General features: G+C 44.4%; 1 protein-coding gene across 1 annotated transcript in view; it reads left to right on the forward strand.

Moving 5' to 3' along the window:
• The first annotated feature begins 880 nt into the window (after positions 1–880).
• LOC110537711 (dapper homolog 3) overlaps positions 881–19,725 on the forward strand; it is a 29,018-nt gene continuing 10,173 nt past the window's right edge. Inside the window, exons 1-2 of the mRNA XM_021623991.3 lie at positions 881–1,607; positions 17,464–17,593. Coding sequence (XP_021479666.2) covers positions 1,359–1,607; positions 17,464–17,593 — 379 coding nt within the window. The 5' untranslated portion in view covers positions 881–1,358. The remainder of the gene's footprint in view (positions 1,608–17,463; positions 17,594–19,725) is intronic.

Here is a 19,725-nt window from a genome sequence, read left to right on the forward strand (position 1 = left end):
TAAATCAAACATATCAATGATTAATTTGTAGACAAACTGGATATTCAATTGTGTTTGGTTGTAAATGCAACCAAATATCAACACTTGAAGGAGATGTATCTTCTGATTGGATAGTTCCATCTGTGCCACTGACTTAGTCTGGCTTTAATTCCAGTTTGTCTACAAATTAATAATTGACATGTTGGATTCATGTCTCATTAATCTAGGTTAAAGAATAGGACAAAATCAAATCAAACTTTAAATGCACTTTAAATGAAGTTTGATCTGATTTTAGTATGTCACTAAAGTGACATGGACAGATTTTGATTTGACTGTATTTGTCTTCTAATGTAATCACAGAAAGCATGTATGTTCAAGATAGCACGCAAATGTCACCGGTCTGTGGAGATCTTTACATTTGCTATAATAATCTGCGCTGAATCTTGAACAGCATTGTTCACTTACACTATGTATTTTTAATGTAATCACAAATGCATTAGGTTGTGTTAATAGATGAAGCACAGATGTTGTAAGTTGTTGTATAAATACGCAATAGGCTTATCTGATACAAAGTAATGAATGTTGTTGTGCTTTTAAATGGTTGAAAGCATAGTGATAATACATTGAGAATTCAACAAACTTCTGGCTGTCTTTTTGAATGGGTGAATAAAAGGTTGAAGTCTCGTTGATCAACATCTCAACCCAATATAATCAAAATATCCACGTTGACATGACATGGTGTGCCCAATGGGACATCTCTGGTAGGAAAATGCGTATATTGTTTTTATGCGGATTTTAGAATATGAAAATCGCATGAAATTTTGTCACCTATTGGATGGAGACCTAGCTGGTGACTGCAATGGGTTTAGGCGAGGTAGCCAGAGAATGTGCATGGATTTTCATTAAAGGCTGGCCTGGTACAACTTGATCAACGTGTTCCGCTCCCTTGGTGTCAACTTTTACGCATTAAAATTGTCAGAGGGAATATGATGTTGCAAGCAATGGAAAACTAAGGAGAGCTCAGTGTCCAATGGCATCTTAAAGAGTAGAATACCTTTTGAATATTAACTATTTTGATGTTCTGGGCAACCAATGGACCCTCGGAAAAGGCCGGGCATGCTAATGTCAAATTGACAGCTGCGGAATTGGAATCCAGCAACAGCATTGAGCCAGCAGGAGGAATGGGTTCGGTTCTGGCTACAATGTTGCGCAGCTGTAACCTAACGCTTGCTGTGGCTACTTCGAATATCATGAATATCAAAGACTGAAGTAACTTTGAAATTAAAGAATATATGCAGAACATTTAGCCGTACTTGGATACTAAATAGGAAGGAACGGCTGAAAAACGATCGAAGAAGAGTCAAAGAGCAAGGAGAACGATGTACGGAGCGTTTTCTTTCCCAATGACAGCGGAGCGCAGACGGAATAAGGAGCGCCTTGAGGCGAGTTTGGCCGGTATATGTGAGTTGGAGCTACTGAAACAGAGCCAGGAATGCCTAGTGCTCAGCGCCCTCTCCATCCGGGACTCTGTCCCAGGACGCCCGGCATGGGGCAACCTCCAGCCGACCCGGCCTTCTCCCGACACAGCCAACTGTGCGCTGGAGGACTTGAGTTATAGGCGCAAGCCGGTAAGACTTTCGTATTTTACTTAAAATTGCATATTAAATCGATAAAACATTTTCGTATCGATCTAATTCATAGTCTCTTGTTGGACATTTTTTTGGTATTAGTGCGTGGTTATGCTTTTCGTGCTCTTGGAATGAAATTGGCTCATAGCCTAGTGTATCTGTGCGGAATAACAGTACCATCACAAATGTTGACCCGACACCCACATAGAGTGTGCTCAGAGCGCGCGTGACTATTTAAGGCAAAGTTGGTGTATTCTGCGCTTGTGTTTTTTTCATTCCATTGTCTATTGACGCTGTTTCGAAAAATATGTTCACCTGGCTATATTTTCGATATCAGGTCTTGTTTTGAAAAGGTCGGACCGTGCCCACCATCATACTGTAGCATCGACCCTGAAGGTTGTTCATAGTTTCGGGGATAATCTTAGTGTCCACCATTGGTTGGGACACCTGTCAATTATTTATCTAGCCTACTCGGTACTAATCCTATGATGAACTATAATATCTCCATATTTTTTATTGTGTTTTGCAATTCGTATTTCTCTTTCTGATTATTATTTATTTAGGCCTATTGCATGTTATCTCCTGGCTGCTTTTTAAAGAGACATTGGCCGAATTCTATGAATTACCTAGGCTTAATTAGGTATGCCTAAAACACATGTTAAAATATTTTTAGAAGTTAAGATATTTGTGCAGTCATTGCACAGGCAGTTGTTCATTGACCAAGCAATGTTGCCTGGCTACCCAGACTCCTTGCTCTGGAAATACACTGCCATGCCCATGGATATTAGTTTATTCTCAGCAATAAATCTTGTTCTGACTACCTTACCTACCCTTCACCAAATGAGAACACATTCGGAGCCATCTGATTGGTCCAGAAACCGATGGGTCGGGCCAGAGCCAGAATACATGTAGGTAAAGTGGCCGTTTGAAAATTATCCTTGCTATCAAGGATCCTTGGGACATCCCTACCCCATTGAAGTTGAAATGTAAAATAGTAAGGGTTAAGGTTTCGAGTTTGGTTCTCTGTGGCTCAGTTGGTAGAGCATGGCACATACAACTCCAGGATCGTAGGTTTCGCGACCCACTGAGGCCACCAATATGGAAAGTGTATACATTCATGACTGTTAATCGTTTTGGCTAATAGTGTCAGCTAAATAGCATATATTATAGGTAAGGGTTATAGTTAAGGTCAGGGTGAGGGTAGGGGTTAATGTTAGGGTTTAGGGTAGGGACTTCCCAAAGATTCCGGATAGCATTGGCCGTTAGAACATTCGTAATTAGCTTTGATACTCTGATTGGTTAGAGACGATCCAATCGCTGATGACTTTGTACAAGCCCCTCTTGCTCCTTGACACCATAAAAGTGTTGGGAAGATCAGCTCTTTTTACTGACTCTTGAAATCTTCGACTCGTTCAGTCAAAATAATACATCTTTCGACTCATTTAGTTCATTTGAGTCAGTAATGCCCAGAGCACACAGGACCCCCTACCGGCCAACGATGAACTGAAAACTCGAAAAAAACGAAAGAGTCTACAAGCCTCTCGTTCACATGCCCTTCACCATAGGGGGCTTATTGGAGCCGTCATTTTTGACGGAGACTTGTAAACGTGGGCTTTAAACTATTTACATTTGATTGCTAGTCATACAACAAATATACTTTTTTTTAGACATTTGAAACGAGTTCTGGTTGTGGCCGCAACCGGACTAGATTGTGAACGACTCTTGGCGGAGTGCATTGCTTGTCTGCCGTGAGGGTGATGAGCACAATATTGTCCGTGGACTTCAGCCACCCAAATGGTTCGTTCTCGAGTTCCAGTTTGTTGAGCAGAGGCCGTCTATGTTTTGGTTCTACAAAGCTGTGTCTATAATAACATTCAATATTCAATTGATTGCATTCATTCTTGCACCACGCGATCAACTATCAGTCTGTTTCTTCTCTCTGCTGCCGGCAGCATGATCTATTTTCCCATCGTGCAGGTGAAATGAACAACTTAAATGAAACGGGTCACTCAGAAAAACAAATCATGACTCTCGAATCAGTAAAAAGAGTAGTTAAAAAAGAACTAATCGTTCATGAACTGCACATCAATACATCACAAACGACTTCAATGGATTGCTGCGTTGCAAATGACAGAGCAAGGGAAGAATTTGCTGTGAGTTGTCAGACTACAAGGGCTGTACTTGATGCAAGTGTTGCTATCGCCTCATCATGGTCTTGGGTGGTCTCCATAAAGCATGGATTACAATAGCATTGGTAAACAAACAAGACAGGACAAGTATCATTTTCTCCATTGATTAAATTGGTGATATGGGGATAACCTGGACATGGCTTAGAAAATTTGCCACGGGCTACTAAAATAAGAACCATATATATATATATATATATATATATATATATATATTTTTTTTTTATATTTTTTTTTTTACCCCCCTTTTTCTCCCCAACTTTGTGGAATCCAATTGTTAGTAGCTACTATTTTGTCTCATCGCTACAACTCCCGTACGGGCTGGGGAGAGACAAAGGTCGAAAGTCATGCGCCCTCCGAGACACAACCCAACCAAGCCGCACTGCTTCTTAACACAGCGCGCATCCAACCAGGAAGCCAGCCACACCAATGTGTCGGAGGAAACACCGTGCACCTGGCGACCTTGGTTAGCGTCCACTGCGCACAGCCCGCCACAGGAGTCGCTGGTACACGATATCCCTACCGGCCCCTCCCTAACCCGGACGACGCTAGGCCAATTGTGCGTCGCCCCACGGACCTCCTGGTCGCGGCCGGTTAGGGTGCAGCTAGCGCTGCAGTGCCCTTAAATTAACCACTGCGCCACCCAGGAGGCCCCTGAACCATATATTTTATGTTAATTACAATTTACTTGCCCCGGCAGTGAACTATCTCGCTGCCTATAAATAGCATCTTAAAAATTGCCTCCAGCATCAAGCAAGAAATTTTATGTGAATGTAATCTAAATGGTTTCCTTGCCTTTTAGCTTTCCATCTAATATAGACTGAAAAACGACACGCATGACTTGCACACAACCCCTATATAGAGGTCACTTTAAATCTCTGTCTCTCTCTGTCGCTTCGGGCCACTGTGTGAAGAATAGCCACAGATTAACTGGAATATTGATAGGCCATTGCTCTTGTGTTGTTCATTTTGCATCGTTCGTGCCCCGGGTGGTCGAGGTTTGCGCGTTTTAGACCATTCCATTGGTCCACATAGTGAGTCATGCAAAACAAACTCACTCAATGATCACCTTGTGGGCAATTTGGTTCGGCGCTAATGCTTGAAATATTTTTGAAGGATTGTCTTTGTGGGTTTTAAACAATAAATCCTTCAAAATGTTCATTATGTGGACTATCCAGTATCTGATGATTTTATATGACTATTTCTACACAAAAGAAAGATATTGGGCCATGCCGTTTCGGGGCCCAGATTAAGCCTAATCCTAAAAAGCATGTTCACTGGAGATTCTCAATTTTAAGTAATTTTTGTCCAATGCTTAATCAGCGCAGCACAAGTTATTCCTGGCCCACAATATATGCACCAAGCAAAAGATCGGCAATCAGTATTTCTCCAAATGCTTTCCTACATGTTACAAATCCATCATTGGGAGCAGATCTCCAATGGAGGAGCTATTCATTAAGTTACGTATAGGTCAATCAATAGGAAATAAGGATTTTGCCATCTGACCTCCTCCCCACATAAAGGGCTGTGCATCCCAAATGGCACCTTATTCGCTATATAGTGCACTAATTATGACCAGAACATATGGGGCTCTGGTCAAAAGTAGAATGTAAGGCATAGGGTGTTATTTGGGACACATCCAAGCTGACCCATTGCAGATAGCCTGCTCTTAGACCAGACCTCACATCTGCCTGATTCATAACCAAACAGTGCTTGATTCTCCTTCTGCAGTGTGATAAAGATAAGGCAATAACCAGGGCCAGGTGTAAGGGATTGCTGTGTGTTTGTTTGTGGGACTGTGTGTGTGGGCATGTGTCTGTGTGTGTCACAGGAGAAAGTTGAGTGGAAGATGCTGCCATGTGGTTAAGGTTGGAGGTGTGTGTGTGTGCGTGCCATGTGCGTATGAGTTTGTGTGTGTGTGTGCGTGTGTATTTGTGCGTGAGCAGACCCTCCAGGTTTATTCCTGAGGCAGTGGTGCTGACAGCCATCTTAAAACAGACAACAGCTGGGAAATCACATATGGTCCCCATTTCAGAGGAAAAGTGTGTGTTTGTGTGTGTGCTTAAAAGAGAAAACGGATTAATGTGTTTGTGTGTGAATATGGAGGACAGATTGGAGGACAGATTGTGTGTATTGTATTTGTGATATCTAATCAGTGCTGCTATGTGATATCAATGTATGTGTGGGAATGTTATTCAAATAATATGTTTGTGTGTGTGTGTGTGTGTGTGTGTGTGTGTGTGTGTGTGTGTGTGTGTGTGTGTGTGTGTGGGCGCACGCGTGTGTGAATGTGCATGTGTTTGTCCTCCCATTAGCAGGCTGTACTGTAAGCCCCCCCATGGAGCCTCTTGCAGCTGTGTGGCCATGTGTCACCGGAGCTTCTCATATTGTGACACTCACACTCTACTCTAATGTTTAATGTGTGTGTGTGTGGGTGTGTGTGTTTGCGTAGCCTGTGTGTGTTTTGTGTGTGTTTCATGCCTAGCTGTGTTGGGTAAACATTGTGGAGTGTCAGGCGAGTGTGTGTACAGAATCAAAGCAGTAGAGCGAGAGAGAGAGAGAAGGGGGGTTGTTGTCACTTCTCTCTTGTTGTGGGGTCTCTAGACACACTCTGGGGTGAAGTTTCCCTAGGTACACTTCTAGGATCAGATTCCCCTCCCCTCCCCAATCCTAAACATAACCATTAGTGTCTATGGACAACTTCACCCTACTCCCTCTACACATAGTTCCTGGGATGAGGGGAGTGGGTAGAAGCTCCAAACCACTGACGTAGGGTCAGATCTTTTTCCATTCCCCTAATGGTTTGTATAAGGGAGTAATCTGATCCCAGATCTATGGCTAATGACAACCTTGACCTCGAACCCTCCACCATCTCCAACCTCCTGAAAAGAACCCCCATGTTGGCTTGAGGTGAAAATATGTGCAACACAATTATGGATCTCCTCTATCACCACCACCACCACCCCCCAGCTCCACGGAGGCCGACTACCAACCTCAGTACCCAGCTTCAGGGCTCCCTGCTTGGCTTCGCTGAGCAGCAGGCTGCCTTCCCTCCCCTGCTGGGAGTTGGAGGATAAAGCAGGGGCATAATTAGCCGTACTCAGTGCTGAGAGAAGCTGTTAGCGGTTGTTAGCAGTGAGCCGCGATGCAGGCTGTTAATAATTGATGGGAACAAAAGGTTTAATTGCACAGGAATCCTGCCTGAAGAAAGACATAAGTGGAAGCCGGGATGAGGACTGTGTGTAGACTCGAATGGAGCATGCTTGTGGGTGTATTGTAGCTGGGTAGAAAGGGATAGGAAGTTGTAATGTATTGTAGTGCTGGTGTCTGTCTGTTAGGGTGAGTGTTTTTTGGGGGGAGTGTGAAAGGGAGAAAAAGGGATAGGAGAGGGCTGAATAATTGATTAAGGGAGATGGAGATGCTTGTGGAGATTGATTTAGTGTTGCTCTAAGGGGATTGCTGTGTGACTTGCCTTCAATCTCTCTCACTCAGTCGCTCCTCCGAACTCTCTCTTTCTCTCCTTCTTTCTCTCAATTCAATTTCAATTTAAGGGGCTTTATTGGCATGGGAAACATATCTCCCTTTTTCTCTCCTGTCCTTTTCCCCTCATTTTCCTTTTCTCTCCCTCTCTATCCCACTTATGGAGAAGGCACCTCACTTTGTTGCCGTGACAACGCTAGGGGTGTTACGTCATTGGGTTTACCTAACAAGCTTAAGGCTGTGTCCCAAATGGCATCCTATTCCCTTTATAGTGCACTACTTTTGACCAGGGCCTATGGGGAATATGGTGCCATTTGGGATGCACAGTTAGAGTTGATTTTACTTTGGGTGCTTCCAGCAGGCCCTTTGGGGGCCCCCGTCATCAGCAAACACAAACACACCACTGTGATTTGACCTGTCAGAGAGCCCTGCACAAAGGCAGCGTGGCCTCCCGCGTACTCACACACACTACACTGCTCCACACCGCACCACACCACAGCACACTGCACAGTGTGGGGGCTTCTGTTTGAGCTGGATGGTTTTGTGCCCTCCAGTGTGGTCTGTATGCACGTGCGTGTGATTGAGCGAGAGTGTGTGAATGCGGGTGTGTGCACACTATTGAACAACTCACAAAGCAAAAAAAGTCTATACAGTTAAGCACAATGTGACTTCATTCAGCTGCACCACTCTGGAAACTCTGTGTGCACGTCCCCAATGGTACCATATTCCCTATATAGTCCACTCCTTTTGACCAGGGCCCATAGTAACCCAGCAATATAATACTTTATTAAAAGATAAACCCACTCCAAAACGATATTTTGGTATTTTGTTAGTCCACACACTGTTGATACAATTCCAAAATGTTTTGATTGTCAGCAGTCAAGTTTTCAAGATATTTTATAGTCAAGAAGCAATGTGAAGCAACTTGCCACATCATCAAGATGATGCCGAACTAGAGGAAATATGGGAAGGTTCGAGGCCTGCAGGAGAGGTACTAGGAGTTAGGCTAGACTCCCAGAACTTGCAGGGAGAATGCATCTAGATTTAATCACTTTTTAAAGATGGCTTGAATCATTTAGACTAGGGAAATGAAATGTGTGTGAGGTAGGGGAGGGGGAGAGAAAGACGCTTTACTGTAACTCAAGGCAATTGCTGTTTATTAATATGTTTTAGATTATGAGCCTTTTCAGCGTTAATAATGATGGTATTGGGAAACAAAGGTTCTAACGCTGAACTTAGCTTTAAGATTATTTTGGGAAACCGGTCCCAAAGCTACTTACAGGCGCAATTAGGGTTAAGTGCTTTGCTCAAGGGCACATTGACCGATTTTTCGCACAGTCGGCTAAGGGATTTGAACCAGCGACTTTTCAGTTATTAAACTAACGCTCTTAACCGCAAGACTACCACAGCCTTGTGCGTGTGGGGTGCGTGCGTGCGAGAATTACCTGAGTTAATGTCATGCATGCGCTGGATAAAAGGACCTGTGTGTGGGTTTAGGAGCAACTCATGTGAGACCGCATCGGTTCAATAGGCACTTGCTTCCTTTATACACACATACACCTCACAGCCTCTATGTGTAATCCCTAAGATCAAACCTCTGTAAACCCTATACAGGTCAAACTACAAAGGCTCTGGTCCTACGTATATCCTCGGATTAACACTCCAAGTGCACCAGTCAACTCCACTTACAATCCATTTAGTTCACATGGAGAACAGGGAAGTGTTCCCCTGCTCTAGCAGGCTTTTGTTCCAGCCCAGAACTATCTGTCGTAGTACTAAATCAAATCAAATTGTACTTGTCACATGTGCCAAATACAACAGGTAGACCTTACTGTGAAATGCTAACTTACGAACCCCTAACTGACAGAGCAGTTTATAAAAATACGGATAAGAGATAAAAGTAACAAGTAATTAAAGAGGAGCAGTAAAATATACAATATATACAGGGGGGTGCCGGTACATAGTCAATGTGCAGGGGCACCGGTTAGTTGAGGTAGTATGTAAATGTAGGTAGAGTTAATTAAAGTGACTATGCTTAGATGACAACAGAGAGTGGCAGAGGTGTGAAGAAGGGAGGGGGGCAATGTGAATAGTCTGGGTAGCCATTTGACTAGATGTTCAGGAGTCTTATGGCTTGGGGGTAAAAGCTGTTTAGAAGCCTCTTGGACCTAGACATGGTGCTCCGGTACCGCTTGCTGTGTGGTAGCAGAGAGAGCAGTCTATAACTAGGGTGGCTGGAGTCTTTGACAATTTTCAGGGCCTTCCTCTGACACCGCCTGGTATAGAGGTCCTGGATGGCAGGAAGCTTGGCCCCAGCGATGTATTGTGGAGTGCAATAGAGACTTCATCATCTGTGGATCTGTTGGGGCATATGCAAATTGGAGTGGGTCTAGGGTTTCTGGGATGATGGTGTTGATGTGAGCCATGACCAGCCTTTCAAAGCACTTCATGGCTACAAACATGAGTGCTACGGGTCGGTAGTCATTTAGGCAGGTTACCTTAGTGTTCTTGGTCACAGGGACTATGATGGTCTGCTTAAAACATGCTGGTATTATAGACTCGGATAGAGAGAGGTTGAAAATGTCAGTGAAGACACTTGCTAGTTGGTCAGCGCATGCTCTCAGTACATGTCCTGGTAGTCCGTCTGGCCCTGCGGCCTTGTGAATGTTGACCTGTCTAAAGGTCTTACTCACATCGGCTGCGGAGAGTGTGATCACACAGTCTTCCGGTACAGCTGGTGCTCTCATACCATGTTTCAGTGTTATTTGCCTCGAAGCTAGCATAGAAGTAGTTTAGCTCATCCGGTAGGCTCGTGTCACTGGGCAGCTCTCGGCTGTGCTTCCCTTTGTAGTCTGTAATGGTTTGCAGGCCCTGCCACATCTGACAAGCATCAGAGCCGGTGTAGTACTTTAAAAAAAATATATATTTCACCTTTATTTAACCAGGTAGGCAAGTTGAGAACAAGTTCTCATTTACAATTGCGACCTGGCCAAGATAAAGCAAAGCAGTTCGACACATACAATGACACAGAGTTACACATGGAGTAAAAGAAACATACAGTCAATAATACAGTATAAACAAGTCTATATACGATGTGAGCAAATGAGGTGAGATAAGGGAGGTAAAGGCAAAAAAAGGCCATGGTGGCAAAGTAAATACAATATAGCAAGTAAAACACTGGAATGGTAGATTTTCAGTGGAAGAATGTGCAAAGTAGAAATAAAAATAATGGGGTGCAAAGGAGCAAAATAAATAAATAAATAAAATAAATACAGTAGGGAAAGAGGTAGTTGTTTGGGCTAAATTATAGGTGGGCTATGTACAGGTGCAGTAATCTGTGAGCTGCTCTGACAGTTGGTGCTTAAAGCTAGTGAGGGAGATAAGTGTTTCCAGTTTCAGAGATTTTTGTAGTTCGTTCCAGTCATTGGCTGCAGAGATCTGGAAGGAGAGGCGGCCAAAGAAATAATTGGTTTTGGGGGTGACCAGAGAGATATACCTGCTGGAGTGCGTGCTACAGGTGGGTGATGCTATGGTGACCAGCGAGCTGAGATAAGGGGGGACTTTACCTAGCAGGGTCTTGTAGATGACATGGAGCCAATGGGTTTGGCGACGAGTATGAAGCGAGGGCCAGCCAACGAGAGTGTACAGGTCGCAATGGTGGGTAGTATATGGGGCTTTGGTGACAAAACGGATTGCACTGTGATAGACTGCATCCAATTTGTTGAGTAGGGTATTGGAGGCTATTTTGTAAATGACATCGCCGAAGTCGAGGATTGGTAGGATGGTCAGTTTTACAAGGGTATGTTTGGCAGCATGAGTGAAGGATGCTTTGTTGCGAAATAGGAAGCCAATTCTAGATTTAACTTTGGATTGGAGATGTTTGATGTGGGTCTGGAAGGAGAGTTTACAGTCTAACCAGACACCTAGGTATTTGTAGCTGTCCACGTATTCCAAGTCAGAGCCGTCCAGAGTAGTGATGTTGGACAGGCAGGCAGGTGCAGGCAGCGATCGGTTGAAGAGCATGCATTTAGTTTTACTTGTATTTAAGAGCAATTGGAGGCCACGGAAGCAGCGTTGTATGGCATTGAAGCTTGCCTGGAGAGTTGTTAACACATTGTCCAAAGTACGACTCAATCTAAGTCCTGTATTGATGCTTTGCCTGTTTGATGGTTCGTCGGAGGGCATAGCGGGATTTCTTAAAAGCTTCCGGGCTAGAGACCCTCTCCTTGAAAGTGGCCACTCTAGCCTTTAGCTCAGTGCGGATGCTGCCTCTAATCCATGGTTTCTGGTTGGGGTATGTACGTATGGTCACTGTGGGGACGACGTCATTGATGCACTTATTGATGAAGTCAATGACAGATTTTGTGTATTGGAGTCTGTGCTAGCAAACAGTCCTGTAGCTTAGCATCTGCTTCATCTGACCACTTTTTTATTGATCTAGTCACTGGTGCTTCCTGCTTTAATTTTTGATTGTAAGCAGGAATCAGGAGGATGGAATTATGGTCAGATTTGCCAAGTGGAGGGCAAGTGAGAGCTTTGTATGCATCTCTGTGTGTTGAGTATAGGTGGTCCAGAGTTATTTTCCCTCTGGATGCACATTTAACATGTTGATAGAAATGAGGTAAAATTGATTTAAGTTTCCCTGCATTTAAGTCTCCGGCTACTCGGAGCACCACCTGTGGGTGAGCGTTTTCTTTTTTTGGTTATGGCGGAATACAGCTCCTTCAATACTTTCTTGGTGCCAGCCTCTGACTGTGATGGTATGTAAACAGCTACAAAGAATATAGATGAGAACTCTCTCGGTAAGTAATGTGGTCTGCAGCTTATCATGAGAAACTCTACCTCAGGCGAGCAATGGCTCGAAACTTCCTTAGATATCGTGCACCACCTGTTGTTTACAAAAATACATAGACCGCCTCCCCTTGTCTTACCTGACGCCACTGTTCTATCCTGCCAGTACAGTGCCTTGCGAAAATATTCGGCCCCCTTGAACTTTGCGACCTTTTGCCACATTTCAGGCTTCAAACATAAATATATAAAACTGTATTTTTTTGTGAAGAATCAACAACAAGTGGGACACAATCATGAAGTAGAACGACATTTATTGGATATTTCAAACATTTTTAACATATTCAAAACTGAAAAATTGGGCGTGCAAAATTATTCAGCCCCCTTAAGTTAATACTTTGTAGCGTCACCTTTTGCTGCGATTACAGCTGTAAGTCGCTTGGGGTATGTCTCTATCAGTTTTGCACATTGAGAGACTGAAATGTTTTCCCATTCCTCCTTGCAAAACAACTCGAGCTCAGTGAGGTTGGATGGAGAGCATTTGTGAACAGCAGTTTTCAGTTCTTTCCACAGATTCTCGATTGGATTCAGGTCTGGACTTTGACTTGGCCATTCTAACACCTGGATATGTTTATTTTTGAACCATTCCATTGTAGATTTTGCTTTATGTTCTGGATCATTGTCTTGTTGGAAGACAAATCTCCGTCCCAGTCTCAGGTCTTTTGCAGATTCCATCAGGTTTTCTTCCAGAATGGTCCTGTATTTGGCTCCATCCATCTTCCCATCAATTTTAACCATCTTCCCTGTCCCTGCTGAAGAAAAGCAGGCCCAAACCATGATGCTGCCACCACCATGTTTGACAGTGGGGATGGTGTGTTCAGCTGTGTTGCTTTTACGCCAAACATAACGTTTTGCATTGTTGCCAAAAAGTTCCATTTTGGTTTCATCTGACCAGAGCACCTTCTTCCACATGTTTGGTGTGTCTCCCAGGTGGCTTGTGGCAAACTTTAAACAACACTTTTTATGGATATCTTTAAGAAATGGCTTTCTTCTTGCCACTCTTCCATAAAGGCCAGATTTGTGCAATATACAACTGATTGTTGTCCTATGGACAGAGTCTCCCACCTCAGCTGTAGATCTCTGCAGTTCATCCAGAGTGATCATGGGCCTCTTGGCTGCATCTCTGATCAGTCTTCTCCTTGTATGAGCTGAAAGTTTAGAGGGACGGCCAGGTCTTGGTAGATTTGCAGTGGTCTGATACTCCTTCCATTTCAATATTATCGCTTGCACAGTGCTCCTTGGGATGTGCTCCTTGGGATTCCGCTAGTCTTTGGTGAGTAATCGCAGTCCTCATGTCCAGAAGTTATTATCGGTTATAAGTGACGGTAGTTGCAACATTATGCACAAAAATAGCACAAAGTTAAGTTTCAAACAACGCAGATAAACAAACAAAAAAACACAATCGGTTGGGGGCACGTAAAACATCTGCCTTCTGCTCCTGCGTCATTATTACCCTGATAACCCTCAAATTAGTTAGTGTTCATCAATCACCCTCTCTAACTCTTGTGTTCATCAATCACCCACTCTAACATCTTTACCCTCCCACTTATTTTCCCTCCTCCTCCTCCTCCTCCTCCTCCACTTCAGCAGTTAGAGTTCCTCTGAGCACAAAACCTGACTCAGTCTTACCAGAGAGAGAAATGGTGGAGGGGGTAGTGAGAGACTGACATCCCAGGGTGGTATGTTTGCATCCCTTGTTCCCCCCCTCTTCCCTGAGGTTGTTGGACCACCCCTGCCACTGACTGGAGTGGCGGGGCCTGCTCCTTGTCCTATGAATCGCTCCACTGTGGAACCCTGGAGGGGAGAGAGGAAGGGGGAAAGGACAGGCCACTAGGGTTATAGGAAGGGGGTGACAGTTTTGGAGCTGACATTTTGTCAGAGTGATTGACACATGGATTTAACAGAAAAAAAATGAATTTGTGATGAAAAGATACATCTCTCTATTTAATGCTGTCTTGATCTCTCTCTCTCTTTCAATTGAATTCAAAAAACCTTATTGATTTAGAAAGTTAGAGCACTTACATTGTCAAAGCAAACATAAAACAAGGATGGTTGGGTAAGACAGGATGATCTTTCTCTCTTCTCTCTCATCTGTTTCTCCTTCTCTCTATTTACATCTCTCTCCTCTCTCTCTCCCCCCAACTCTTCCTCTCTTCCTCCATTTCAGCCTCTACCCTTTCCTCTTGCCCTTCTTTCCAGTAAGTTCCCCATGTTTAGCTGGATGGATCAGCATGCCTGTGTTTTCACCCCACAGCTCCCCTGCTTTCATATGGTACTTTTTACTGGGTGAGAAATACCTGATTCAAACAGGGATGCCCAGTTCGTTCTTAGCTGCACTGTGGAAACCTTCCCCACTTCATCAGATGTTTGGCTCCCCTGGCGAGTCTAACAGCTATCAGCATAATTCCCCCTCTCTTTCTCCTCTGTATACAATATGGCACATTATCTCTGCCATATTACCCAGCAGGCTTTTCTGCCTTCTCAGCTGGTGGAACCATACCGATGTTATGAGCCAGCAGTGTGTTTGTGTGTGTGTGTGTGTGTGATTCAGCAGTGATTCGGACATTCCTATAAAAAGTAAGTCATCTCCCAATGCTGAATTTGTATTTTTATCCCTCACCTGAACCAACAAGATGTGTATAAGCTGTATTTCAGAACAATCCTAATGGTCGAAAAGCAATATATTAACTGATTAGAACAAGTTACGTGCTAGAAATCAGCTCTTTACTGTTCAATGTGTATATGGAAACTTTTAGATTTGGTCTCAGATCATGGTAAGCATGTAAGGTTGGAGAAATCATCTTACTCTGTACACATATAGGGTTGAGTTGTGTCCCTCATTTGCCCTCTCTCCCTCTATCTACCCCCTCTCTCTTTTTCTCTCTTTCTCCCTCGCTTCCCTGCTATGAGCATTTCGGTAAATGGACGCTCGATTGGTTGATTGATTATGCAATTTATTTATTGATTGAGTAAGAGATGCTCAAGGTTTGCCCCCTATAATGCTTCACTAAGAGATTTGAGAGTGGTTGTCTTGTATTTTACTCCCCCCTCTCTCCCTCTCCCTCTTCTCTCTCTCTCTGGTTCTCCTTCTGTCTGTAATATATTCGGTACTGCTGTGCCGCTCATGGGGCGAAGGCTGAGGCCTGTTGTTTTGACAGTTTTAACCTCCTCCAAAGCCGATGCTGTTCCCATCCTTCACCAACCATTTGTTTGAGAGATTTGGCAGAGGCTTTGTGTGTGTGTGTGTGTGTGTGTGTGCACCCGTGTGTGTGTGCATGCGCAACCGTGTATGTACAGTGCCTTGCGAAAGTATTCGGCCCCCTTGAACTTTGCGACCTTTTGCCACATTTCAGGCTTCAAACATAAAGATATAAAACTGTATTTGTTTGTGAAGAATCAACAACAAGTGGGACACAATCATGAAGTGGAACGACATTTATTGGATATTTCAAACTTTTTTAACAAATCAAAAACTGAAAAATTGGGCGTGCAAAATTATTCAACCCCCTTAAGTTAATACTTTGTAGCGCCACCTTTTGCTGCGATTACAGCTGTAAGTCGCTTGGGGTATGTCTCTATCAGTTTTGCACATCGAGAGACTGACATTTTTTCCTATTCCTCCTTGCAAAACAGCTCGAGCTCAGTGAGGTTGGATGGAGAGCATTTGTGAACAGCAGTTTTCAGTTCTTTCCACAGATTCTCGATTGGATTCAGGTCTGGACTTTGACTTGGCCATTCTAACACCTGGATATGTTTATTTTTGAACCATTCCATTGTAGATTTTGCTTTATGTTTTGGATCATTGTCTTGTTGGAAGACAAATCTCCGTCCCAGTCTCAGGTCTTTTGCAGACTCCATCAGGTTTTCTTCCAGAATGGTCCTGTATTTGGCTCCATCCATCTTCCCATCAATTTTAACCATCTTCCCTGTCCCTGCTGAAGAAAAGCAGGCCCAAACCATGATGCTGCCACCACCATGTTTGACAGTGGGGATGGTGTGTTCAGCTGTGTTGCTTTTACGCCAAACATAACGTTTTGCATTGTTGCCAAAAAGTTCCATTTTGGTTTCATCTGACCAGAGCACCTTCTTCCACATGTTTGGTGTGTCTCCCAGGTGGCTTGTGGCAAACTTTAAACAACACTTTTTATGGATATCTTTAAGAAATGGCTTTCTTCTTGCCACTCTTCCATAAAGGCCAGATTTGTGCAATATAAGACTGATTGTTGTCCTATGGACAGAGTCTCCCACCTCAGCTGTAGATCTCTGCAGTTCATCCAGAGTGATCATGGGCCTCTTGGCTGCATCTCTGATCAGTCTTCTCCTTGTATGAGCTGAAAGTTTAGAGGGACGGCCAGGTCTTGGTAGATTTGCAGTGGTCTGATACTCCTTCCATTTCAATATTATCGCTTGCACAGTGCTCCTTGGGATGTTTAAAGCTTGGGAAATCTTTTTGTATCCAAATCCGGCTTTAAACTTCTTCACAACAGTATCTCGGACCTGCCCGGTGTGTTCCTTGTTCTTCATGATGCTCTCTGCGCTTTTAACGGACCTCTGAGACTATCACAGTGCAGGTGCATTTATACGGAGACTTGATTACACACAGGTGGATTGTATTTATCATCATTAGTCATTTAGGTCAACATTGGATCATTCAGAGATCCTCACTGAACTTCTGGAGAGAGTTTGCTGCACTGAAAGTAAAGGGGCTGAATAATTTTGCACGCCCAATTTTTCAGTTTTTGATTTGTTAAAAAAGTTTGAAATATCCAATAAATGTCGTTCCACTTCATGATTGTGTCCCACTTGTTGTTGATTCTTCACAAAAACATACAGTTTTATATCTTTATGTTTGAAGCCTGAAATGTGGCAAAAGGTCGCAAAGTTCAAGGGGGCCGAATACTTTCGCAAGGCACTGTATATCCTTGTATCTCAGTATATATCTAAGATGTGGGGGGAATGACGTGTTACTATTCCACTGTTTTGTTCATTAAAAAATATATTGTCACATAGGTGCAGTGAAATGTTGTTTTACAGGGTCAGCCATAGGAGTACAGCACCCCTGGAGCAAATTATGGTTAGGTGCCTTGCTCAAGGGCCCATCAACAGATCTTTTCACCTTGTCGGCTCGGGTATTCAAACCAGCTACCTTTCGGTTACTGGCCCAACACTCTATCCGCTAGGCTACCTGCCGCGTGTTGTAATAGCAGTCATCAAATGTGAAGGTTGTTTGCGATCTGGGATTGTCTCTGGCTTTGTTGCTGACCCTGGGAGATGAGACTGTGTGTGTAGAACATCCAAATACAGTCTCTAACCCTGATTATATTTCTCTCTTTGTGTTCCAGAGCAGTCTACAGTGTAGTCCTTGGGGTCTGATGGCATCTCTGGAGCAGCAGGTTGGAGAGCTGAGGGTTAATACAGCGGATAACGCAGTGGAGCCCCCGACTGACGTGGTGGACTATCGGCCCCGCTCTGGTAACATAACTCTACACAAATTGGACCCTTGAGTATGGTTGCAAAATTCCCAGGTTTTCCAGATATCACGGTTTCAAGATTCCTGGAACAGGGAATAAGCAGGAAATCTGGGAATCCTCCAACTGGGATTTCTGGAAAACCTGTGATGGTAAAGTTACCAGAATTTTGCAAACTTTTCCGTAAGCCATTTGTTCAATCTATCATCTTTCTGCTAAACAAAACATAGCCATTGTCGGTAGTATGACAGAAAGTGTAAATTATGTGATCTACTATGTGTAACGGGGGTGGTTGCGTGATGAGTATCCTTACCCAAGACCAGAAGACTTGTGTTAGCTCCTATAAGCTAAACTACAGGACTGTTTTGCTATCACAGACTGGAACATGTTCCAGGATTCTTCCGATGGCATTGAGGAGTACACCACATCAGTCACTGGCTTTAAGTGCATCAATACGTGCATCGAGAACGTTGTCCCCACAGTGACTGTACGTACGTACCCAAACCAGAAGCCATGGATTACAGGCAACATTCACACTGAGCTAAAGGGCAGAGCTTCGACTTTCAAGGTGCGGGACTCTAACCCAGAAGCTTACAAGAAATCCTACCATGCCCTGCGACGAACCATCAAACAGGCAAAGCGTCAATATAGGGCTGAGATTGAATCATACTACACCGGCTCCGACGCTCGTCTTATGTGGCAGGGCTTGCAAACTATTACAGACTACAAAGGGAAGCACAGCCGGGAGCTGCCCAGTGACACGAGCCTACCAGACGAGCTAAATCACTTCTATGCTCGCTTCGAGGCAAGCAACACTGAGGCATGCATGAGAGCATCAGCTGTTCCGGACGACTGTGTGATCACGCTCTCCGTAGCCGACGTGAGTAAGACCTTTAAACAGGTCAACATACACAAGGCTGGGGGGCCAGACGGATTACCAGGACGTGTGTTCCGGGCATGTGCTGACCAACTGGCAGGTGTCTTCACTGATATTTTCAACATGTCCCTGATTGAGTTTGTAATAAGCAGACCACCATAGTCCCTCTGCCCAATAACACAAAGGCAACCTGCCTAAATGACTACAGACCCGTAGCACTCACGTCTGTAGCCATGAAGTGCTTTGAAAGGATGGTAATGACTCACATCGACACCATTATCCCAGAAACCCTAGACCCACTCCAATTTGCATACCGCCCAAACAGATCCACAGATGATGCGATCTCTACTGCACTCCACACTGCCGTTTCCCACCTGGACAAAAGGAACACTTATGTGAGAATGCTATTCATTGACTACAGCTCAGCGTTCAACACCATAGTACCCTCAAAGCTCATCACTAAGCTAAGGATCCTGGGACTAAACACCTCCCTCTGCAACTGGATCCTGGACATCCTGACAGGCCGCCCCCAGGTGGTGAGGGTAGGTAGCAACTGCCACGCTGATCCTCAACACTGGAGCTCCCCAGGGGTGCATGCTCAGTCCCCTCCTGTACTCCCTGTTCACCCACGACTGCATGGCCAGGCACGACTCCAACACCATCATTAACTTTACAGATGACACAACAGGGGTAGGCCTGATCACTGACAATGATGAGACAGCCTATAGGGAGGAGGTCAGAGACCTAGCCGGGAGGTGCCAGGAAACTACAGTGGACAACAGGAAAAGGAGGACCGAGTATGCCCCCATTCTCATCGACGAGGCTGTAGTGGAGTAGGTTGAGAGTATTAAGTTCCTTGGTGTCCACATCACCAACAAACTAGAATGGTCCAAACACACCAAGACAGTCGTGAAGAGGGCACGACAAAGCCTATTCCCCTTCAGGAAACAAAAAAGATTTGGCATGGGTCCTGAGATCATCAAAAGGTTTTAGAGCTGCAACATCGAGAGCATCCTGACTGGTTGCATCACTGCCTGGTACGGCAATTGCTCGGCCTCCGACCGCAAGGCACTACAGAGGGTAGTGCGTACGGCCCATCACGGTACATCACTGGGGCTAAGCCGCCTTCCATCCAGGATCTCTACACCAGGCGGTTTCAGAGGAAGGCCCTAAAAATTGTCAAAGACCCCAGTCATACTTTTCTCTCTACTACCGCATGGCAAGCGGTACCGGAGTGCCAAGTCTAGGACAAAAAGGCT

This window comes from Oncorhynchus mykiss, chromosome 12 (assembly GCF_057628025.1).
Source record: "Oncorhynchus mykiss isolate SJ-2025 chromosome 12, ASM5762802v1, whole genome shotgun sequence".
Lineage (NCBI taxonomy): Eukaryota > Metazoa > Chordata > Actinopteri > Salmoniformes > Salmonidae > Oncorhynchus > Oncorhynchus mykiss.